This window comes from Podarcis gaigeae, assembly GCF_964106915.1.
Source record: "Podarcis gaigeae genome assembly, chromosome: 1".
In the NCBI taxonomy this organism is placed as follows: Eukaryota; Metazoa; Chordata; class Lepidosauria; order Squamata; family Lacertidae; genus Podarcis; species Podarcis gaigeae.
In genome coordinates this window covers 117,890,650-117,915,554 of record NC_139678.1, presented here as the reverse complement: position 1 = coordinate 117,915,554, position 24,905 = coordinate 117,890,650, and the positions used below count along the sequence as shown (strand labels likewise).

General features: G+C 39.3%; 1 protein-coding gene and 1 long non-coding RNA gene across 6 annotated transcripts in view; both read right to left on the bottom strand.

The window, feature by feature from the left end:
- The window catches only part of TLK1 (tousled like kinase 1), a 65,166-nt gene that overhangs the window by 22,858 nt on the left and 17,403 nt on the right, over positions 1–24,905 (bottom strand). For 3 of the 5 annotated variants that reach the window (XM_083707460.1, XM_083707461.1, XM_083707463.1), the window contains exons 2-6: positions 10,444–10,562; positions 10,030–10,101; positions 6,211–6,286; positions 2,684–2,730; positions 955–1,041 (exon numbers count right to left, since the gene is read on the bottom strand). In XM_083707460.1, coding sequence (XP_083563586.1) covers positions 955–1,041; positions 2,684–2,730; positions 6,211–6,286; positions 10,030–10,101; positions 10,444–10,562 — 401 coding nt within the window. Of the gene's footprint in view, positions 1–954; positions 1,042–2,683; positions 3,084–3,254; positions 5,929–6,210; positions 6,287–10,029; positions 10,102–10,443; positions 10,563–14,308; positions 14,441–24,905 lie in introns of those variants that run through there. The other 2 variants (XM_083707462.1, XM_083707464.1) reach the window with 2 other exon arrangements.
- LOC310833872 lies at positions 11,963–18,059 on the bottom strand. Its single transcript, XR_014558976.1, has 2 exons — positions 13,150–18,059; positions 11,963–12,443 (listed from the first exon to the last, which is right to left on the bottom strand). It is a non-coding gene; the product is annotated as an uncharacterized lncRNA (long non-coding RNA).

Sequence of the window (24,905 nt, the reverse complement as noted above, 5' to 3'; positions counted from 1 at the left end):
ATCGTATAATGAGAGGGGCTGGAAATGTTCTGGCAATATTCTACCCCAGTGCTCAGCAAGACAGGGCTGCCATACGTCCAGAATTTCCCGGACATAACTGGAATACAGCAGTCGGAAACAGTGTCTGCGCAGAAATTACTGATTTTTTTTGTGTGTGATTTTGTTGGGGGGGGGGAGAGTTCAATAACTTTGAGCAAAACTAAGAAAAGCTCAACAACTTCTGTGTCCCGATTTTCACTTTTTGAAATATGGCAACCCAACAGTAAGAACCTGTTCCCACATTCAACGCTCTTGCCAATTATTTCCAAAAAGGTGCAAGCATAAGAACTGACAAATCATGGAAGTTTAACACTTTGATTAATTTTATTTGGTAACGTTCAACTACATACAGGTATGTCTGCTCACACAGTGGGACTTTTTTCTCCTCTCCTAGATGCTACACCTCCTGCACTCCACAAAAATCTGCTCCAGAGAGTTGAGGGATAAGTCCCATCATGCAAACAGAAATCCATTTCTCAATCACGTGAGCATCATTGGCTATCCCCCATTAAGGCCATTTAATAACTTCTAACATTACACTGTTATTTATGATCTGGCTCCCCACCCATCCCCAACATGTGGACCTGCACAAAGGAGAAACAGAACACTCCTATCACACTGCCCGGCAGAAAGACTCAACCGCTGGTTTCTATGCACGCATACTACCAATAGGGAGGCGAACAAAAAGTAACAATACAATAAAAGTGGTTGTTGGTGTTTTTGCGTGTGTTCTAAGGCAAGGTTGGGGAAACGGTGGCTCTCCAGATCATGTTGCACTTCCAATTCCATCAGTCCTGGTCAAACGTTCCCTGTTCTAAGGGAACAATCTATCAAGCCACTGCCTCTGCAAGATTAGTTTTAGCTATCATGAACGTTTCTGAATCATAAGCTGATAATTATACAGAGTAAACTTACGGAAGAAGGGGCGGAATGTGAATTTTGAGGAGAGCGAATCGCAGGAGGCATTCCTCTTACTGGGCTAGACCCATTTCCACCTTGGTACTGGAAAAAAGAGAATTCAGATTATGTAATCAAATGCAATACCCTTCAGAGTGATTTGCATGGGGTGTGTTGAGACAAACTTGTTTATCACAACAGCAATTCAACACTCAACAATTCTTCATTTTTATTTCTGTCTAAAAACTAATTGCCCATTAACTGATGCTTGAGCAAAACTTAGTATTACTGCCATTATAACTTTAGATTTAAGGCAAAGGTGTTCACTTTTGCAGGAGCAATCTCCAGCTTGTACATTATTAAGTTTGTATCCCATCCATCCTCCTGAAAGAAGCCCAGGGCAGCAAACAAAGTAATAGAACAATACTATTAAAATAAAATGAATACATATTTAAAACATTTTAAAATATCAAGGGCCTCTAGAAACAGCTAACATAGAATACATACGCAATAGCTTGTTGAGGGACACTACCCTGGAAAAGCTACCCCAGCAAACATAGCTTAGCAACAAGCACAAATGAGGGAGAAAGTCTTTGGTAATGCTTTTGCTTCCTAACTTGCTTAATTCGATATTTTGTGAAATTCTAAGTAAATTAAGTTGAAAGCAAAAAACTAAACTGTTGAAGATGCATACAGTATTACAGTTAGGAAACCAGGGATTGTCAAATGTCACAGGAAAGGCATGCAAAATTTAACGGTAGAAAGGTTGTGCAATTCTTCCATAACTGAGAAATCTATTAAATAGTGCAGAATGGCATCGAGACTAAATATGTAAATTCAGGAAGCTGCTGACAATTTATGCACATGGTACTAAAACTGAGGATATTAGCAGCTGCCCGTTTTTCTACTGATGACACCTTTTGCTCATTTGTGCTAAAAAGCACATTGTAATAGAGTCACACTTCCTACTAGGTTCCATTAGTCTCCAGTTATGACTATATGTCTGAAGCTTTTTCACAAAAGCAACGATGTAAGAAAACTAGCAATAGCATGACTGGGTCACAAAATCCATATTCTTTTAGCTTTGTATAAATTTCCAATTGGCATATGCTGGGAGGTGAAAGGAAACCAACACTATCTGGAACTTCTAGCTCAGGGGCAGGCAACCTAAGGCCCGGGGGCCGGATCCGGCCATACGCCTTCTCAATCCGGCCCGCAGACGGTCCAGGAATCAGCATGTTTTTACATAAGTAGAATGTGTCCTTATTTAAAATGCATCTCTGGGTTATGTGTAGGGCATAGGAATTCGTTCAATTATTATTTTTTCCCCAAAATAGAGTCCGGCCCACCACATGGTCTGAGGGACGACCGACGGGCCCATGGCTGAAAAAGGTTGCTGACCCCTGTTCTAGCTGGAACTGTATGGTTTAAGTACAAAAAAAAGTCAAAATACACCCCTTTTTTTCGGTTTACCACAGTTTTAGAAGACCTGCACTAGGTTTAGTGACAACCATCTTCTCCCCATCAAGGTAAATCAACATATAGATAGTTTGAGAGGGCATTCAAAAAGGGATTAAATAAATGTTTGTTACCTTATGCACTTTGGGATGAAGAAAAGAAAAAATGTTTATATACAAAATAAAAAATAAACAACCAAATACAATAGTTTATGTTCCTCAGAAAAAGCTACATTTGATGTATGAAACAGAAACAGCTTAACTAGAATATAAGGAATCATAGCACTTACTTCAAAATAGTCACTAATTTTGTGCCCACGTGCACCAATGTTTTTCCCTAAAAAATAAAAATCATCATCAAAAAGATTAGAGAGACAAAAAAGCATAATTTCTGCTGTGCAATATGAAGGCTGTAAGGTATTGTTTAATTTTAGCTTCTCACAGATTCCCGTTTGTTTGGCAAGTACTTTTGTTTCCTTACATGAATCTTTTAGGAATGTCTAAACAATCACTTTTTCAAAGACTATATGGACCAACCTTATTTCTCCAGATTTATACTTAGTTACTACTGAAAAGTCCCATTGTTTTCAGCGGACTTATTCGTGACTAATGTTTGCTGAATCCTGGATAATCAGGACCACAATCCTATAGCCATGTAACTCCAACCAAGACCTAGTGAACTCAATAGAACTTACCGTATTTTTCGCTCTATAACACGCCCCAGACCATAACACTCACGTAGTTTTTATAGAAGGAAAATCCGGAGGCATGCCACCTGTAGGCATTCCCTCCATAACACGCACAGACATTTCCCCTTACTTTTTAGGAGGAAAAAAGTGAGTGTTATGGTGCAAAAAATACGGTACTTCTCAGCTGACATGTACAAGATCACACTGGTAGCCACACTAGGTTTTTTGCAGTAAACAAGGCCTTTTAAACACCTTATGGTTGCAGATTGATTGCGGCCTGAGGATTTGTAAGTAAGAGCCTACTTATCTGTGTTCTTATCCTAATTCCACAGGCTGAATAATTAATAGGACTGATTTAGTCAGCAAAAGACATTTGAGCAGTTGTATGACCATTGTAGTAACAAGGAAACACAGCAACTTATATCCATTTACCATTCTGAGTTGCTTGATCCTGATGGCTCAGTGCAAGACCTTAAAGACCAACCACCATAGTTTGAAAACAAATCTAGAAGATAAAGGTACCCCAAATTCCAGAAAGATAAAAGTTTAAAGCTAAGAACATGTGCATTGGTGGTGCCTTAACACCCCTGACCAAAAGTCAACTGAAATAAAAGTGGCCATATGGCTCTTTGAACGCACACAAAACACTCTGATGCATCTCCAAGGAATGGAAAAGACAGACAACTTTCTGAACACTCTCTACATATAAATATGGTATAGATAACATCTTACACTTCGCAACAATGCACACAGCCTACATTAGTTTTTACTGCTTTGAAAGTCAAGTATAGGATCATCAGTTGTACTTGCAAGATGCTGTTGATACTGGCCTATGAAATTTTGAGACAGCTTTCAAAGTCATTACGACCATCTCCCACGTACAGAAAAAAAGGACCGAGAATGTCTCTCACCCACACAGGCTTTGGCTTTAAAAAGTAGTGTTTCTTCCTTTTATCATCAAATGCTTTCTTCCCTCTCCAAAATATTCTTTAAAGCCATAAATTTGTCTAAAGTTATCACATGAAGAGTAATATGAGACCGTTCCAGAGCACTAGTCTCATGCCTATTTCCTTAGAAAATTCATTACTGACGGCAATTTCCACTTGGCCATAGCTTGGAATGGAGTTTACAGAAAGCATTTTCCAAAATGTCTACCAGACATTCTATGGATGATGATGATTATTATTATTTGAACCATGAATTAGCAATTGTGGTGTGCACCCCAAAATAAGCATTGGAGCACCACCAACCATACACTCCAGGAGAGTGTTCTCTGTGAGATGACAGCAAATTGTGTCTGGGTCCAAGCCACTGTAAAGTGCAAAATTATGCCAATAACATCTAGCAGAGCCTGTCACCCTGATAGCTTTTGGGAAGACAGACAAGATAGCAATCTAAGACACAACAGCAGCAGTCTAAAACATGTATAGGAAGGAACTAGGAGGTGTGGCTGTTTGTGTGTCAACTATAACCCTCAAACTATTCTCACTTCTAAGGTGTGTCGTACAACAGCACATCTCTAATGAGTTTATGAAAGGAATGCCTATTTATCTAAACAATAAAGCAAGATGGTCCTTCACTCCTCTTTATTTTACTAGCAGCTACCATTTCTTCCAACGAAAATAAAATAGGGCTCTGCAAAACCCATTCAGACAAGTTTGATAAAGTAACACATTAGTCATTAGAGCTAGTAGAATAAGTCCTCCAACAAAACAGTTGTTTAAAGCTAATTTGTGGACTGCTCTTAAAATACATTTCTCTTCTATTTCAGATAGTAGGAACAATAAGCCATTTACAAGTTTATTATACAATTTCTGTTTAGCAGCACTTCTGTGAAGCACCCACACAAACACACTTCAAAGCTTGTGCTATGGTTAAACAATGCAAATCAACTTCTGATATTTTTGAATTTAATTTAAAAGCATCAAATCTGCAAAGTTAAACAAGCAGCCATGTTTACTCTGCATGTGAATGTATCAATGTGTATTGAGCACATTGACTTTTGTACTCTGGACAAAAGTCTATAAAGATAAGAAAATGTAATTTAAAAATAGCATTTTATCCAGGACCAAGCACACTCTCTTCCAAAGGAGGGCTGGGAGCCTTTTAGAATAATGAGACAGGTATTCAAGAACTAATTATTGACAGCAATTGAATCAAATATAAGCAAATGAAGCAACCAGATATTATATCTTGTTCCAAATCTTCATAATAATACAGAGTGCTATTTATCAATTCCAATGCTAGTTTATTTTTAAAAATTCTAATAGACCACCTCAACTTCAAAACATTTTTCCATTACACTCTATTTGCTCTCGAGTGAACACATCTCCAAACTGAGATAGTATATTTATTGACATCCATAGAGAATCGTTGATCCTTCGAGTGTCTGTCAAAAGACAAAATAAAACTTGCAGCATGTCCCTTCCAGACTACTTTGAAAAGCCCTAAGACAAAATCAAGCAAAATTTGTTACTTTTATAAAACTATCTTTTAAAAAATGCTGTATGCTTCGTTAACAATACTTGCAATTATTAATTTGTTGCAACTGACAGGGTGAGTTTGCTAATATTTTGTTGAATATTATATGTATTATTATATGTAAAGTAGATTCTTGAATTTTGTTAATTTTCATTATCTTCTGAATGTGTGTAGAACAGCACAGTGTTTTTTGTTCTATATTTTGTCATTTCAACAGGTTGTAAGCTGCTTCGAGATCAGTAATGTGGAAAAGTGATATACAGACTGAAAATGATATGAAATGAAAAGAGCAACAAGGAAGAATGCTGGTTTTTAAAACAACCATAATGGATGACTGTTCAGCTGAAGACAGCATAACTACAAAATTGACTCCACCCTGTCTTTTCAAGAAGGAAACTAACTCCTAGGGCCATATTTGTGTAAAGTGCTGCTAGAGACTACAATTTGGCAAGCAGAAAACCATAATTACACATAAGCCAAATTCAACTTGTAGTGGAATTTTTACTCGGTGCAGCTAGATGCCCGCTGACAATGCAAAGCAACGGTGTGACGTTCAAAAAGGGAGGACTTCTTTCCCAAGAAGTTGAAATGTTACTAGATGATTCAATTAAAAAAAAAAAATCAGCTGTACATGATATATATCATACCTTGACTACTTTCACTCTGGTTTTCTGCTTTCCTTTTTCTTCCTCTAGAAGGTTCCAACTGTTTTTTCTCAGGAGTCTGCCAGACACAAAATCATGCTGTTTAATGCATAGAAAAGGAGCCAGCAACAGTTCTACGCACAAATGTGCATTAAAAAGAGATGCTCAACCAATAGGCAGCTTCACTTATCTCCAAGGTGACACATAAAATGTTTTTTTTTTCAGGAATTGTACAAAATCCCTACTCGCATCAAGTTACTGCAGCTACTTCATTCTATCGCCCCAGTAAACCAGGTTGTTTTAATATTATTTTATTCTTTAATTTGCTTGCATATAAATATTGAAAACATCTCTACAAGCTGACTGTAACAACTACAAGCTAAAGAAAAGACTGGCTCAGATCTAAAGAACTGTCACATGACCTTCCTACTGCACACACTCCCTTTCCGAGGCAACCCCTACATCTGCCGTAACAGCCCCCCGCCGAAATAAACAGGAGACCCTCCAGAATGGAATGGAGGGATCAGGATCAACCCCTGTGAAGATGTGAAATGCCTTGTGCTTATGTATGTTGGGTGTGGGAATTGATACAAGCCATTAATTTTGTACACTCTCATTTGACATTCAAGGTAGTGTTAAAAAGTATTCTTAAAAATGTAAACAAGAGCACAGAGTTGGATTGAGAATTCCCACACAAAAAGCTCCACTCATGAGATGCTCCAGGTGAAATAAGGGAATTGGGGCGGCGAGAGGTGTTTCTTGCAAAATTATTCCTTCTTTCAGCAGCAGCAGCAGCAGCAACAACAACAACACCCCCCAAGAGCTGCTACAGAGGACTGGGTGAGCAGTGTTCATGGTGACAAGGGGGAATTGGCAAAAATTGTCTCCTTGCCTTCCTCCAACCTGTGCCTTCAAAGGATCTCAACCCCTTTTGTGAACAGAATGAACATTTCCATTCACAGATGGGATAACTCTAGATCAAAGCTACAGTAAATACATGCTTTCCTAGGACACAAGCTCCAAACCACCACCACCAAGCTTCAAAAGAAAGCAAAACTGCAATTTCCCAATTACACATTAATATTATTTCCCTTATTGGCCAGGTTTACACATAATGCTAAGCCATTGTTTAACAAATCATGAGTTAACAATGAGTTATTCTATATGTCTTTATAGCTCAACAAGCATCTGGGGTGAAGAGGCCAAAAAAATGATTGTTAAGAAAGGATACTCAGTTTGCACACAATACCAAACCATAGTTAAAAAACAAAGCAAGTTTGTGAGCCAACAAACCATGGCTTCAGATTGTGGCTTGTTGCCTGGAACCCAAGTTAAGCTGCTGGATAGGGTTAGCACAATCAAACAAACCATGGCGCAACATAAAGAGTCAGCAAATTTTAATCACAGTTTAACACAGAAACGTTAGAAGCCAAAAGGCGCTGGAATCAATTTGCTCATAAAACAGTAGGCAGAAGTCATTACTATTTCCCATATACAGCTGAAATCCAAGTATAGCTTTTTTTTGGGGGGGGGGGAAATGTACTGCTAAGTAATTCTGAGTCAAAGCAGCATTTTCTGAATTCTTCACATTTCAACCACAATCCAACAATGTGATTGAAAACAGATGACCCTTCGATCATTTTGGAACGCTCCTGAATACAAGCAAGCCCATTTCAAGCTAGAAGTTGTTGGTGCCAAATCTAATGTATGTATTGGATGAATTGCTAGGTGCACTGACAACTACAGTGACAAAGCGAAGGAGAAATGAAGTCTGTCCTGTTTCTGAGTTAAGCTTTTTTTAAAAAAAACTTATCGTTCTAAATGTGTGTTTTACATTCATGTGAAGAATTTGATGCAAAGATCTACTTTTAGGCATGCACAAGGGATTATAGGTGTCAAGTGGGAATTCTTATGCTGATATGATGTGATAGGTCCTCGACTTTTTAGAAACCCCTTTTTTCGGACGTAGTTGCCATGTAACGTAGAAGGCTGCTGCTGGAAAAAGCGCACTCCTCACCCCTACCCCACATGAAACTAGCTGCACCATTCTTTGAATCCCAGGCATAACCTACATTTTACAGTCAAGTACTTTGGAGAAATCACAAGTAATCAGAAAGCTGTTGTCTTTTTGAAATTACAACCCTACAACCACATCCTAACAGAAGCTCTATTGTCAAATATTTTTTTACAATCTTGAGAAAAAGAGAATGCACACATAAAGTTTTAGAGCTCAAATATACCAGCGAACGTATCTAGGCAGCTTACGAAATTGAGGCACACATTAAAAAAATTAAAAATAGAGTTATTAAAACCAACCAAGATCAATTAAACAAACAAAAAAATTCTTAGCAGAGGCAGAGCAAAACAGCTTACAGAGCAGGGGGCAAAAGGTTTATCTGAAAATGTACTGAAACACCTAGGATTGTATTTAATGCTGCACCAGCAGGGTTCTGCAGGAGCAATGGGATTTCCATTTTCTCTCTTCCCTTTGTGCCCCCAAATGTGCTTTGGAGGGTCTGTCAATCATCTGGAGCCGATTTTGACAATGCAGGGGGGTGAGGCTGGAGGGGACAAGAGAGGAACAGGAAGTTCCATTGTGCACACTCAAGCCCTTGTGCCAGTGGAGCTGCAACACTGGATATGGGCCCTATGGTTTGTTTTGAAAACAAAAGTTTACCAGGCCTGGGTGAATAAAAAGTTCTTCACCTATTGCCACAAAGATCATAAGCAAGGTGCCAGGCAATTATCTTTCTGCAGAGGCTGTTCTATAATCAGGGTGCCAGCAATGACAAGGCCCTGCCTTTTGTAGCCACTGTTACACTTCACTTGAGATGGCATAGTGATCAGGGCCTTTGATGAAGGGACTCTTTGGGTAGGTTATATATAGGCAGAAGGAAACAGGTATTTGTATGACTGAAAAAAAGCCATACTGTTACTTGTTGATCGCACCAATGTTGTCTGTGCATTAGCAGAAAAGACATCTGCTCACACAACAGGGACTTCACCTTCCTGTCCTCCTCCTTGCAGTCCTCCATGTCCCCTCAACATCTGCTCTAGAAGGTTTGGGGCCCCATAAGAGTGGACTTTGGAGGCACCCAGGGAGGCTGCGGGGAGTTGGAGAAGACAGTTAATTCCCGTTACACGGGCAGGCGTCTACATACGTACAGCTGAATTTCACCAACAGAAGTTTTACATGTCATTTCCACGTAGATTTATGGAAAGATTTGCAAGCTGGAGAAATTCTGAGGTCTACAGAATTAGCTATTCCAAGAAATGAACTGAACCTTTAGCAGTACAGCTGCTAAATAGTATATAGTCCTATTTAAGGGTCACAGCTTAGGAATAAAAGGTATTACCAATCAACTCCAATCTCATAATAAAATAGACAGACATTTGATTAGTCTTTGAAATGAAGCCATCACCGAAAATTGCACACATAATAGTGCAGCTGTAATTCTGGAAGCCACTATGCACTGAAAGAATTTAAAGATGAATAACTGATCTGCATTAACTAAAAAAGTCTTTTATTGACAATATCCTAATATTTCAGATAGCGTTATCCAACAGAAAACTAAAAGTGGTTAGCAAACCTTCCATTTGAATAGAACCAAATCTACTCATACATGACCAGCACAGCATTTATAATCTTCCTGCACAAACACTAAAATATTGGTTCTTTCCAGATCTTCAATGTAGAACCATTCAGGAAAATCTCACGGGCATGCACATTTCAAGAATGAGGCCTAATGTACGCAAGTATGAAAAAGAGTTACAACAATCTTACATAAGAAGTGGCAGTTTAGTTGTTTAACTACTTCATACCTCTGATTCTTTGTCACTTAGAGATCCCAAGCTTCCAAAACTGTGATTAGAACTCTCATTATTTGTTGAGGCCTGTTGAGAAACAGAGACACTATTTGGCATACTATGTTTCAAACAGCTAATTAGAAATTATATAATATTAAGATAGTGTCAGAGTCTATGTTTCCAGAAACTACCACCTACATGCATATTCTGGTCACCATGTGAACATAATTAGAGATTCTGGCGTAGCCAATAGCTTGTGCAACTACTTCCAGAAGATGCTGCTAAAAGGAGCTCCAAGTATTGAATGAACTTCAGCATTTTCTCTTGTACCTCATTGTGACATTTTGCTTAATACACTTGCTGAGGTAGATCATCACCACTCTGTTGAAAAAGAGCACTTTATGTTTTACAGCTATTATTTCTACTTACCTTTGCTCCAACACTACAGCTTCCTGTACTCCCAGTGCTTCCACTCACTACTCCTGTGAATCTAGCCTCTAACAATTCCTGCCTTCTTGGATCCAGGCTATGAAGCTCATCCATTGCACCTAGAAGAAAACATTTCATATGTTATAGAATGTGTAACTGCAACCACGTGCAATCTTAGAATTCCTACATTTTAAATCAGTACATGCAGTTCCCGCTTACAGAACACAATGTGCTCCCTGGAAATCGTTTGTTAGGTGAAAGTTCGCATAACGAGTCTATGATTTCCACTGAGTCTTTTGCGAATGTATCTAATCCAGGATTTGCTCAATGCCTGTCCCCATTCCCTTCATGGTTTCTTCCTAAAATGGCTGCAGCCAACCAGCAAAAGAGAGACAAAGGGAAAACTGATTTGTCTGATCTCTCCTGCTCTCTATTTTGCCTGATCTCGCTCCGTCCCTGCATGTTTTCTGCCCGAAAATGGCTGTCACTGACCAGCTAAGCACAAACAAGCTAAGAAGTAAGGAACTGGACAACTTCCAGTGGGCTGTATAGCAAGGTCTAGGTCTAATTCTTTGCGTTCAGATAAGTGAATTTCTGCACACTGAACGGGCAGATAGCGGGACTCGCATGAACTACATTACACAGTCTTCCTTCAGAAAAGTGTATATTTCTTCCAAGTAAAGTCACTGGTGCTCCATCTGCATAGATGCCCATCTTGAGCACAATCCAAGATATACCTGCCATATATGCTATCCTAAGCTGGGAAAGAAATTACACATAACTGCATAACTATGCTCAATAGCAATGTTTTTCAGAAGATAAGCAAAGCCACTAGGCCTCAAAAATGCTGCAAAGTTTATGTTATGCATTCTGTATTGCTTGTAGGGGCAAACTACCAACTGCACACAACTAATAATAATAATAATAATAATAATAATAATAATTTATTAATACCCCACTGAGCCAGCTGGGTTTCCCCAGCCACTCTGGGCGGCTCCCAACAGATTAAAAACAGAATAAAACATCAGACATTGTGAGATTTGCACTGGCTGCCAACGTGCTACTGCATCAAAGTCAATGTTTTGGTAGTAACTCAAAAGGCTCTATACAGCTCAGGAGCAGGTTACTTGAGAAAACTTCTTATCCCTTATATTCCCAGTAGGTATTTCACCTTAACGTCTCAAGAAGAGGCCCACTCCATAGTCTCTCAGATGCACTGCCCATTTTGTGGGAAAGCATCCCTGTTGTGATATGAAAAGTGCCCAATATCTGTACTTTCCAGAAACAATTTGGAGCCCTCAGTGGTACAATGAGTCTGGCTTTTAACCATAAGGTTGGTGGTTTGAGCCCACCCAGGATTCCTGCCTTGCAGGGTGTTGAACTACATGACCCTTGGGGTCTCTTCCAACTCTACAATTCTAAGATTCTATAACTGAATACATTTTTGTTTTTCCAGCCGAATGAAAACCTGCCTTAAGCATTCATTTTTTATTGTTTTTAAACCTCTCTCTAGTTACTGTTTTTCTATTTTTAAAATAACATTTTAGCTGTTTCACGGTATGTTTGCAAAGTGCCTTGAAATGAATGTAAAAAATGATTATTAAGTCATAGTCATCCTGACTAGTAGCCACTGATTCTTGTTCACACAACATTGTACGCAAGACCACATTGTAAGCCAGCTGCTTTCTTCAACCCTGTGCTGAGCGAAGGGTTGGCTTAGAATGCCATCTGAACCCAGTGTGCCATCTGAACTTATGGTTAAGCTCTCTCCTAGCTAACCACGAACTTTAGCCAAGAATAAGTATTGTAATTAGAGATTTACTTTTCTGACATATACATCAATCCTAGAGATCTTCATAAGACACATGCTGTACAGGGCTTTCGTTGTTTGTGAATTGCTTCTTGCCTTCTTTTGGTAACCTCTGCTCTTGATGGAGATGCTGGAAGAGAACATCCTGCTTCTTCTGTCGTTTTGGCCTGACCCCTCCCTCATAGTCTACCTCATGGGTAGGCAAATTAAGGCCAGGGAGCCAGATTTGGCCCAATCACCTTCTAAATCCGGCCCACAGATGGTCCAGGAATCAGTGTGTTTTTACATGAGTAGAATGTGTCCTTTTATTTAAAATGCATCTATGGCTTATTTGTGGGGCTGTCAGGGAACTGCCATCGCAACTAGCGGAGGAGGCGAGGCTCCACAGCGATGCTGGAGAGGGGCCAAGCAAGGAGAGAGGCAGGTCTCCGGCTGCGGAAGATAATCAGCGCTACACCAGGGATAAAGGGGGGCCGATGGGGGAAGCAGAGAGGAGGCTCCAGGACTCTTCGCAGGAGACCAGCCAGGAGAGCACAGGTCCTCCGCTGCCCAAACCCACCCTGCGCAGAAGAATTCCGTGCAGGGAAAGTAGGCGGCGACTTGGCGTCAAAGAGCTTCTTTGCTGGAAGAGGTTCAAGAAACGGCCACTGACGGATTCTGCTAGCGACTGAACAGCCACGAAATGAAGGGCTGTCCAGCCAGGAAAGGTTTAACCAGGCCACCTAGCCAGGAGTGGCGGCAACTTACGCACGAGCAACCCCATATAACCATTACAGGGGCATAGGAATTCGTTCATTCCCCCCCCCCCCAAAAAAAAATACAGTCTGGTCCCCCACAAGGTCTGAGGGACAGTGGATCGGCCCCCTGCTGAAAAAGTCTGCTGACCCCTGGTCTACCTTTTCACCTCTCCCCACAATTCACTGTTACTGACTGGGGGGAAGCAGCTTATTGCCTCGCTGAGAGAATAAAAAGATAGAAGTAGATGCAGCAGAAAGAGCAAAATACCTGCTGTGGATGCCCAAGCCTCAGATGAAAAATCTGAAAGTTTGGGTGACAACTAAATCCCAACAAACCGAGACTCACAGAAGGAAGTAGAAACCAACCAGATATATTTGAAATTTTGCTTGTATTAAACTAAGGCATTTATGGATTTAAATTTCTTAAATATGTCAAACAGAACAATTTTATATTCCATGGTTATAAATGTTTCGTTTTACATTATTAAATCAGTAAAGTTTAGTTAAGAAAACAAGCAGTTTATATGAATTTATTTTTAAATTTGTCTTAACTAGCATATCCAACTGTTAGAAAAGCTTTTGTAGTCAACAGCCTACTTCATCAGATTCATACATTTTCAAGATTTCTATAACGGCACAGTCATATTGGTAGCTTTTGTTAAATTATTATAATTAACTGTCCCTTGAAAACAGAACAGCTTTTATTTATCAGAAACGCTTTTGCTTTTACCAATAAATTTAGATTCTTCACTGGATTTAAAATATGTGGCAACGGTGCAAAGTTCAACAGTAGCTAGGGTAAGCTGATGAAAATTGGGTGCCCTACCAGTGTTTTCTTCTACTGCACTGTCAACATTGGATAATCGCCCTCCTAAACCAAAATTGCCTGCTTTTTCCTTTTTACTGCCATCCAAAAGACTGCCTATTAGTCCATTCCAGTGTGGAAGAGACAGCATTTCAGTCCTGTAATCACTTTTCAAAGCATGCTAAGTCAAAGCATGTTAAGTTTAGATGCTTAACAGACACTGAAAATCTAATGACCCGTTACGCATCCTTCAAGTTGTAGCACCAAACAGTGAAACAGCACAACCTTTTGTTCTACTTCAACACATGCAACAAAAAGAAAAGAAATAGTAAAGGGCAGATGCATGAAAAGTGACCAGTTTGAACCAGCTCTCTACTAGTTGCAATACTAACACAGACCATTTGTAGAATATTAACACATGCTATTCAGAAAGGAAAAAGAAAAAAAGGGAAAAGGAAGAAAGGCCATTTTGTTCCATGAGAAAATAATCTAAAATCCTCTATCAGGCAATACCTTCATTTGAACCAAGAAAAATGTCACAGCATAGTGAGATATCTTTCAAGTTCTCCAGTGCTCTTCATTAAGTTGGATGTTAAATAGTCAAAAAGCTGCTGTGATAATGAAACCATGGTGTCTGCATTAGTCACAGTCTAAAGATGGAGTACAGGAAAAGATAGCAGACTTAATTAGATTAGGCTCTATTAGGTACTACACAGGTTACAATGTGCACAAAAGGCTGCTAGGGCATACAAAAAAATAGCTGATCCATTTCTGAAAATGTAGAATCCAGTCATTACCCAGATTTTTTTCACAAATACCCTGACTTTCTTTCCGTTGTCTATGTCTTGGAGAATACTGAACTTTGCTGAAGATAAGACTCTAATTCTTACCTTCTCTCTTCAACTAGTGAATAATTGTAATATATTTACTTTTTTACCTGACACATCTTTAAAAAGTAATCTGCAATTTTGTCAACTTTAAAACTAGTGAATTCTTTTCTGTTTTCCACCTACCCAAACTCCTGTATGTTTTGGCGGTCCAGCTGCATTTTATATTTACAAAAATGGGAGGAACAGAAGAGTGCTCTCGCTGAAAAATCTGTATAGCACCAAGTAGAGCCTAATCTACGTTTTGGTTGGTACAAATAAAAGGCACTGTCTAACCATGAATTTTTGCACAGAAATGAGCATCTGAAGAGCCAGCCATTTCTACACAAGGTCTTTAAAATTTGAAGTACAGTGGTACCTCGGAATCCGTTCTGGAAGTCCGTTAGACTTCCAAAATGTTTCGAAACCAAAGCACAGTTTCTGATTGGCTGCAAGAAGCTCCTGCAGCCAATTGGAAGCTGTGTCAGATGTTCAGGTTCCAAAGAATGTTTGCAAACAGGAACACTCACTGCAACTCTCATCGGTTTGCAGTGTTCAGGAGCCAAAACGTTAGACTTGCAAGGCATTCGGGATCCAAGGTACGACTGTATCTGAAATCCAGACAAGCAGACTAAAACAACAGAACAACCCAGTTAAGCTGAGCTGTTAGAATCTGCGCTCAAGGCGGCTCACGCTACAACAACCCATTTAAAGCAAAATGTTTGGAGTTTAAATTTAGTGTTTCATTGTCATCAGAAGTAGTTTGTAAATGCAAGCTATGTTTATATAAAATCTACAAGCCAATCTTTGTGCTGTTGCTCAGAAATCTAACTAAAACACTACAAGAGGCTTTGTTTGTTTAAAGATGTATCAGTTGCCTGCCCAAAGCAATGCAGAACAAAAGAATAACAGGAACTATTATCTACTGCGGAACTATACACCTTACAAATAATATCAAACAGCTTCTCAATTTGATTCATGACTAAACTTGGACTACTCTAAAGTATTCTCAAAAAACCTGAATAGTATAATCAAGTTCCTGTAGTAATGAATACATCTGCTTACATAAACTCAGAACTGCCGTAATCTTTGTTAAGAGTACAAGCATAGCTGGATATTGCTGTGCCGCCAATGGCCAAGGGGGCCATTTCGTGTTTCAGGAAAAGCATGAATAATAAATACTGGGATAGGTCTTATTGCCTCAGGTATGTAGAGAAGGAAAGTACAGTATATATGTTCTTCCAATGGATGGACTTGTGCTTCCATATCATCTACCAATGCTGATTGTGCCATGAAAAATTGTAAGAAATAAGCCCAAGTTTTATCTTTGCTTTCTAAAAATATTGAAATTTAATTTGACTTTTATCCAAATGAGTACAAGGGGGGCGTATTTATCTACGAAGAGTATTTATAGCCCACCCTTCCACTGAATTTGCAGCACTCAGGGAACAAGTTCAAAAACAATCAGATGTATTTTATTGCACTTCAACTTTGGGCAAGCAAGCTGCTTAATTTTATAAATATCACCCATTCATCCTCTTACACATGTCTTCACTGTTGTACAATTTCAGGAGTCGTATAATATAAAAAACTTGTTTCTTATAATGCAACGACAGATGTTTCATACACACCAGCAGTTAATCACTACCCACTACTATAGAAGCTTGCATTGAAATGATCGATATTTGGTTCTAATTTGGCTTGATAAAAATCAAGGTTGTAGTATCTTTCCTTGCTAGCTCTTTTCATTTCTCTGCATGTACACACCCAGAGAGCAGGCTAATCTTCTTGTTTACAGCATTAATTCTCCATTCTGCATGCTTCTGTGCCAAAAGACATGTAAATTTCTCCTCTCTTTAAAATCAGTGAGTGAATATGGAGATCTGCACCGTCATAATGAACTATTTTCTCAATTTCTACCCAGAACTGAAATAAATAATGCCTTTGGATAAATTATTTCCAGGTGTGAGCTACAGTGTTTTCCTATCCATATAATTATTTTCTATCTTGGATACCCAACAGGGAATCCAGTGTGATATAGTGGTTATCGAGTGTCGGACTAGGACGTGGGGGACCAGGGTTCAAATTGCCACTTGACCATGAAGCTCACTGGGTGACCTGGGCCAGGTAGGTAGACAGACAGACAGACAGACAGACAGAAGGAAATGTCAGGGAGAATTGCTCAGGAAGCCTGAGGGTTCAGTAAACATGAAATCTCTCTACCCTTTCTGTGCTTCAAATACTGCTATCTCTTCCCTCCACTTTAAAATAATTCTGCAGGGATTGGAATTCTAACATGTAAGAATGCCACCAACATGTCTAGTTGCCCCCAGGTGACTGTTTCATTAGCAACATGTCTTTAGTTGGTGCCTTTGACATCTGCTGAATTACCAAACTTCAAAATACCTTGCATTGATACTAGATACAAGCAGCAGCAGCATCTCAGGAATCAAAGGATCATAAAAAAGTATTTCCCTCAATCTGTTCAACAATAGCAAGTTAAAGGGGGAAAGCAGATCAGAAGAATTAGCAAAACTGGCTCATAAAGGTGTCAGCAGGATATCGTTTCATTGATATATTATCCCCACTGCCAATGGAAACACAAAGCACCAATAAAAAGATCAATACTGTCTCAACTGCTTTTAAATACCTTACTGTATCCAGCTAAAAAGCTCCTCTCACCTAACCTCCTTCCATTTTTAAGAGAAACCTTCTCAAGTCAACAGGAGTAAATCATTAAGGAAAACGTCTCGTACATGTTCTAACCATGCTCCAATGCACAGTGATCTCCCCAAACCTTGACGTATGAGTCAGCTGGGCTGATTTAACTCCATCATTTGCCTCAAGTAAGCACCTTTCAAATACAGTCTTCACTCCTATCCCATGAAGATTCTTGTAACATTAATAAACATGACTTCTTCCAAGGAAAACATTGCCTTTTTTGATGCAGCAGGCAGTATTAGTCTGGTGTTTGTTCATACATAATCATTTACCCACAACAGCTTATTCATACATGCTTGTAAAGACACTTCGACTAGCCTCCGTTATCTATTCACTAATACACAAATCAACTATGCCCTCCGACCAGCTACACCTGAATCAAGAGAAGACACTGCATTTCATCACCTACATCTGAGACCCATAGGTCAAAGACCTTGGAATTTGAACTATATACCAGTAAGAATAATTAACAGTACAGAGGGCAAACCCTAGTGAGTTGGGTACTAAAAATAGAGCTACTGGCAGTTAAATTGTCTACCAGTTGGACACCAGAGATTGGCTACCATATTTCTGCAGACCTGATATAAGTGATGCACCACAGAGAGAAAAAAACTCAAGGTTCTCAAACCTGATATGCCCAGATTACTGTACCTAGATTTTTATTAACTCAATGAATTTTTCAATGTCATCAGGATTTGATTCTATGCAAGGAAAACTAGTAAGGGAAATATACTGGCAACTATAGTGACTATAGTGGTACCTCAGGACTTGGGTGGCACTGTGCTCTAAACCACTCTTGGACTTGCCAATCAGAAGGTTAGGGTTAGGGTTAGTGCTCCCATTGCTCGGTCCCTGCTCCTGCCAACAGCAGTTCGAAAGCATGCCAAAAAGTGCGAGTAGATAAATAGATACCACTCCGGAGGGAAGCTAAATGGTGTTTCTGTGCGCTGCTCTGGTTTCGCCAGAAGCAGCTTAGTCATGCTGACCACATGACCTGGAAAAACTGTCTGCAGACAAACGCTGGCTGCCTCGGCCTGTAAAGCAAGTTGAGTGCCGCAACCCCAGAGTCATCTGTGCCTGGACTTAACTGTCAGGGATCCTTTACCTTTACCTTTTTTACAGTGGTATCTCAGTTTAAGAACAGTCCTGTTTATGAACGATTCGGTTTAAGAACTCCGCAAAACTGGAAGTAGAGTCCCGGTTTGCGAAAAGAATGGAATCCAAACGGTGGAAGGGCACCGGCGCGGAAGGCCTCATTAGGGAAAGTGTGCCTCGGTTTAAGAACGGTTTCAGTTTTAAGAACCAACTTCCGGAACAGATTAAGTTCGTAAACCGAGGTACCACTGTAATCATCATCTCTGAAGACAATCAATCAGACAAAACTGCTCATGTTTTTAAAAATGATATGGGTTAAAATGTTACATGTGATTTATAATTTAGAAGCAGCAATAAAAATCAGAAACAGCGTGTTTTCTGTATCAATGTTATTTTCTGTTATTATTGTTTTTTGACACAGATAACACCTACCAGAATATATATATATGTAAAGAATCAAGCAACACATGGGGGGGGAGAGCTGATATCTCCAAGAAATATGTTCAGTTACAGATAGGTAGCCGTGTTGCTCTGCCATGGTCAAAACAAAAAAAATTCCTTCCAGTAGCACCTTAAAGACCAACTAAGTTAGTTCTTGGTATGAGCTTTCGTGTGCATGCACACTTCTTCAGATATCTTCAGGTATCTGAAGAAGTGTGCATGCACACGAAAGCTCATACCAAGAACTAACTTAGTTGGTCTTTAAGGTGCTACTGGAAGGATTTTTTTTGTTTTGTCCAAGAAATATAGCGTGCTAGCTCTCCGCTCCCACCCTAACCCGGGTATGTTACTTGCAAAAAAACATAAACAAAAAAACCCTTCACTCTTCTCCAACTCTCAGTAACCTAAAATGGCACTAAAACCTGTGAGACTGGGTTGGGAAGAATTTGACTTGTTTCAATATACATTCACTCAAATTTATCAAGATTTTCCAGCGGAGTGGTCAGAGTTTTTGACCCCTTTACGAGATAACATAGAAGACGTAACAACCTCCATTAGACTTACTAAAACTACAGAAGAACTACAATGAAGCCATATCTAAACTTTAAAAAAAAAATAATCATGCACAACTTTCAAAATATGGTGCAATTTTTATTTATCATACTTACAGAACATTACTGAGTACATTACTGGGCATGAAAGTTTTAGCAAAGGCATTATACTTGCTACTTTGCACTTTGTCAAAGCCACATGGGGTATTAACATAAATAAAAGAGAACAAATAAAAGACAACTTGCTGGTGACCAAGTTCTAACAGTAAAAAAATATCTAAGTACAGTGGTACCTCAGGTTACATACGCTTCAGGTTACAGACTCCGCTAACCCAGAAATAGTGCTTCAGGATGAGAACAGAAATCATGCTCCGGTGGCGCGGCGGCAGCAGCAGGCCCCATTAGCTAAAGTAGTGCTTCAGGTTAAGAACAGTTTCAGGTTAAGTACGGACCTCCAGAACGAATTAAGTACTTAACCCGAGGTACCACTGTAATAAAGCACTGCAGCATTTACTCTTAACACAGCTCCAAACAATGAAAAAACCTATTCCAAGTTTTTATAATAAAAATATTTTACTCTCCACACTGAAATGCCTATTTTATACAGGACTGTGATATTAGCTTCAAGGGCAATCCGTAAGAGCAAACTTCATGCAAGAGATCTGGCACACAGTTAAAATTTGTCCCTTGAACTTTCATGGTCACTCTAATTTAGAACCTTAAACTCTTCAAGGTAGGGGGCCAATATTTTTCTCTTATGCAACTCTTAATGCATTCCCACACTGATGAAACTCTCTTTAAAAAAATAAAATCAGTAATAAATATCAATAAGTTATTTGACCTCCCTTAGAATTCAGAGAAGCAGGCAAAAATATATCCAGTTGTTTCATTCTCCCACTTTCACACACAGAGATACAAAGGCTCTAAAATTCTATGGCTTTGGGTTTTTTTTCTAGAGGGCAAATAAGCAAATGACAGGTTATCCAGAGCAGTTAAGGAAGGTCTTAAAGCCTTGTTCTCTAAAATAATCGAAGATCGTTACTGCAATTTTCTCAAATTTTTTTGCAAAGGTGGATTATGCTACTATTCACGTATTTTCAGAACTCAGAAAATATATGCAAAGCTCGATTGCTACAAATACTAGTTAAGCATAAAGCCATTCTCACAAACGCCAACTAATGGGGCAGCAAAAGTGGTAATGGCAGGTTTAAACATGAACGAACTACAACATACTTTGCAATACATCATCTTCTGAAATGCACATCAAGTATTGACATATACATATATTCAGAGTTTTCTGCAACTTTTGATGTAGATGGCTACGGAATGTTGACACAAATGGTATCTGGAAATTCACTGAACTGCTTGGGAACAGCTCCAAGTGTGTATTTTTGTGGTGTGTCGGTGTCCTATACAGTACAGTAATGAGTGCTTTTCCACTATTGCTCCAGGAATTGCTTCAAAACAAAGCAGTTTTTGTTTTCATGTTGGTTGAAACACTTACAAATCTTTGCTCATAAAAATCATTTTCCTGTAAGAAGGAGCACTAGTATAAACTCCAAGCCATTCTGCCTCAGAATATCCCTGAACCAACCAGCTCCTAAGACACCTTTCACCTGCTGACATTTTGACTACTGAAATGAAAACCAGTCTCCCACAGCCTTCCAAAAGGCCAAACAAACATTGACAGAAGTTCAGTTCATGAGCCTTGCGATTGCTTCCCACAAAGTTCAAGACTGGGGTTCATCCTGCATCTTGGTCCTCACAGCTAGAGATGGTAGGCATTACGAAAGTGCAACAGTAATGGGACATTACTACTGCAGTCACTTATTTAAGGGGCAAATATGTTACTTCATTCTCTTGGAATACCTAACTTCCTTCCTGAAGCAAAGTTTAGTACTTCACATACCAACCGATGAAGGACGGGTTTGGTCAACACATTATTTCATACATTAAGGCTTAATAGTTTACTGAAAGTCATCCTGATTATGTATTTGAAAGGCAAGGTGTAACTAAAAATAATAAATAAAAGATTGGCTCAACCACGTCCCTATGAAATCTCAATAAACTGATACTTTGGAAATACACTGGTAAACCATTAGTTAATGTCATTAAAGCATCTCAAGTCAAACACAACTGGCTAATCCATTATTGCCAGGGGATTAATAAAACCATGTTCATCCATGAGTTGATTGTGGGTGAGGGAGCTTGGACTTCTGCATAGCGAGGGGTTGGACTAGATAACACTAGCAGTCTCTTCCAATTCTACAGTTCTATGATTCTATGATCTGGCTTGTATTACTGAGACCTGGGAGTGTTGGACTGAGTAGATTTGACTCAGCTTTGCCCAGAAGGCATCAACCTTGACTGAAGGATCAGGGAGGGAAAAGTGGATGTGGTCTGTAATATTTCCATTTTGCTCACCAGGAAACTTGTGAAGGAGGGCATCTGGGTATTGGGAGGGGGTGAATTAACCCTGTTGTCATTGTCAGATTATTATCTGGTGAAGTTGGGTATTACAAACTCACCCAACTGCTGCAAGTGTAGGGTACCCTTTAGGGTGGTCCACCCATGAAGACTTAGGAAATCAAAGGTATTACTGAATGTGCTTTGGGGATTTTCAAAAATCCAGAACCAGCAATACTGTCAAGGTCTTGGTTTGGTATGGAATGACAGGCAGGCACATTGACATAACTGCTCCTGAGTGCCCTCTCTGAAACTAAAGAGTCCTGAGGACTCCCTAAACAGGTTGGGGGGCAAGTGGTATAAGCTGATTGGACACACTAGTTCCTAAAGATATTTTTCTAGAAATATTAGCACATATAAGAACTCAAGTCAGAGATTATCTGTGCTCTGTCTTTATTTATATTTCCTTGCCACAAGTCAGAGGGCAAGGTGTGATGCCCTATAAACATCAAAGTATCTCTCTTTGGAATTCAAAGCAAAGCACAGACAGAAAGCTAAGTTAATTTATACCAGCTGACAATAAATTCTTTGAAATTGCAATCTTTGAATGGACATTCTACTGGGCCCCCCCAAAAATTCCTCTAAGTTGCATGGCTATTAGAATAGATTATTCAATTTTATCAGCGGTCCTTGCCAAAAATGTAGGACAATCTCTTCCTGTAAACATAGTATTTCCCATGTATTGCAAGACCATATTTGGCCTGTAGAAGCAGCATCTTCTATCACCCAAAAATTGACTAGCTGCAGCTTCTGAAGTTCTTACTTAGGTTTTCCTTCATAAGTTTTACTTTAACACCTTAAAGAGCTTGCCTCTGTTGAAGATTTACAGACTACCTGCATTTCATTTTGTGGCACTGCAAATATTTGTTTAAAAAATAGAAAACCTTGAATTACTCTGCCCATTATGAACACTTTGATTTTCTCAACCATCTTGTAAGATACCAATACTATTAAGATGTTGTGCTAAAAGTAGCTGAAAGCTGGTTAACAGCACAATATAAGAATAGATAAATGGCATTTCTGAGGTAGTGTTTTTAGCAAGAGTAATATTTACCGCAAGGAAATAAACTCAGTCTGCCAAAATCTGGGAAATGGCTCTCAAAATCCAAGGTATACAATATCAAGTCTGAAAATAGCATGCACTATTTACAGCAGGATTAACACATAGCATTTTCCTATCAGTTTTAAAAATCTAACTTAAGACATTTCAGCAAAAACTTTGGAATTAAGTAAAAAGTGTAGAGTGATCCACCAAACCAAATATTTCAATGGAACATAAACTGGAGATGCCATCATTTCTAAATAGGTTTTCTTCTTTGTGGTCTTGGTCTGTATTCTGGTCTAGCTACCCAAACAGAAAAAGCAAGAATGCTACACACTTTTGATGGTAGTGTAATTATACTTCATTCAGGTCAAATAATTAAATAAAATATGACAATTGTTCCTCCTTATGAGCAAGATTTCAAGTAATGCTTAATGTCATTTCAGTACTGACTCCAGGCTTCCCCCACCCAGTGTCTTTGCTCGTGCACATAATCCTAAGGGAGTGAGTGATCAGTCTATTATGAAAATAGGCTAAATATTGAGGAGGAGGGATGCTCTTCTCCTCTGTTGAAATAGACAGAACAGGCTCTGGGTAAAGCATCTGTAGATATGGCATGTCACTAAGAGGTTTAAACTGCATTATGCAGGGAAACCAATACCAAGGCCCTTTATATGCATTTTCCCCCCTCAGCCTTTCCAATTGTGGTAGATTTGACTCCAAAAACTACAAGTGTAAAAACATCTATTTTTCAGGAAGTTAAGCAGAGGGGCCCTGAGAAACACCACATAGCAATTCATACCTCATCAAGGTTAAGGACTACCTGGAACAAGAATTGTGGAAGTTTTATTAGGAGTTCCCCCCCAGTGCTATTAGGGGAGCAAACGTATTTTAGCACATGTTGATAGAGGGTTGGGCACACTTAAGGCTACACAGAGTTTGTTCCAAACCAGCATTTTAAATCTAGATCCCGCTTTACATGTGTAAGAGATAGGAGTGCTATTTTGTCTCACGTTGAAATAGGACCACGGACAGAGCACAGAAGGAAACATTGAGTAACCACTTGTTTAAACAATCTTTCTTAGCATCTTGATCAGGAAAGTATGGGGAAAAGATTGGTTCTGGGTCCCGCAAGTGTTTTGTGGATTCTCTACTACAAATACGCTATGAATCTAGAAGGACATGGGGAGAAGAACCTACCTATTTGACAGCAGATCTGCGTATTGTGCACAAGACTGAACTTGCCATTAAACTAGAGAGCCTCCCCCCCACCAACTTCCATTTAAAAAGCAGCAGGTGAGCACCCTTCCACCCCCCACCTCACACTCCCCACCTGCTACTAATGGAAGTGAGCAGAGCTTGAGAAAGAGTTGCAGGGAGAAAAGCAGTAGATGGGTGAACATTTCAACACATTTACCTCTATGATGTTTTCCCTGGGTTAATAAAAAAAGACAGGTCTGGCACTGCTACGCTAACAATTGGCTTATTTTAAGAAGTTATTCTCCAAAAGCAAGCAAAACAATGGAGAAGGTCCCAAAGCATATGAGTAAGAAACAAGATCACCTGAACTTGGCCCTCCCGCTGTTCTGGGACTACAATTCGCATCATCCCTGACCACTGGGTCCTGTTATCTAAGGTTGATGGGAGTTGTAGTCCAAAAACAGCTTGAGGGTCAAGTTTGGCCACCACTGCCCTAAAGCAATGGAAATGTATAAAAAGTGATTTATGAGTCAACAGTTTAAGACTACATATAAAATGAAAATAAACAAACATGAATGATTGCCACTATTGTGTGACGATTACACTTTCTCCAAACAGTACAGATGTTAGAGATGTTTCAGCAGAAACAAAATGGGCCTTGCAGTTGACAGCTGTAGATCCCCCTAGAGCCTCTCGTTTGATTTTTCCAAATTGTATTCATTTTTTTC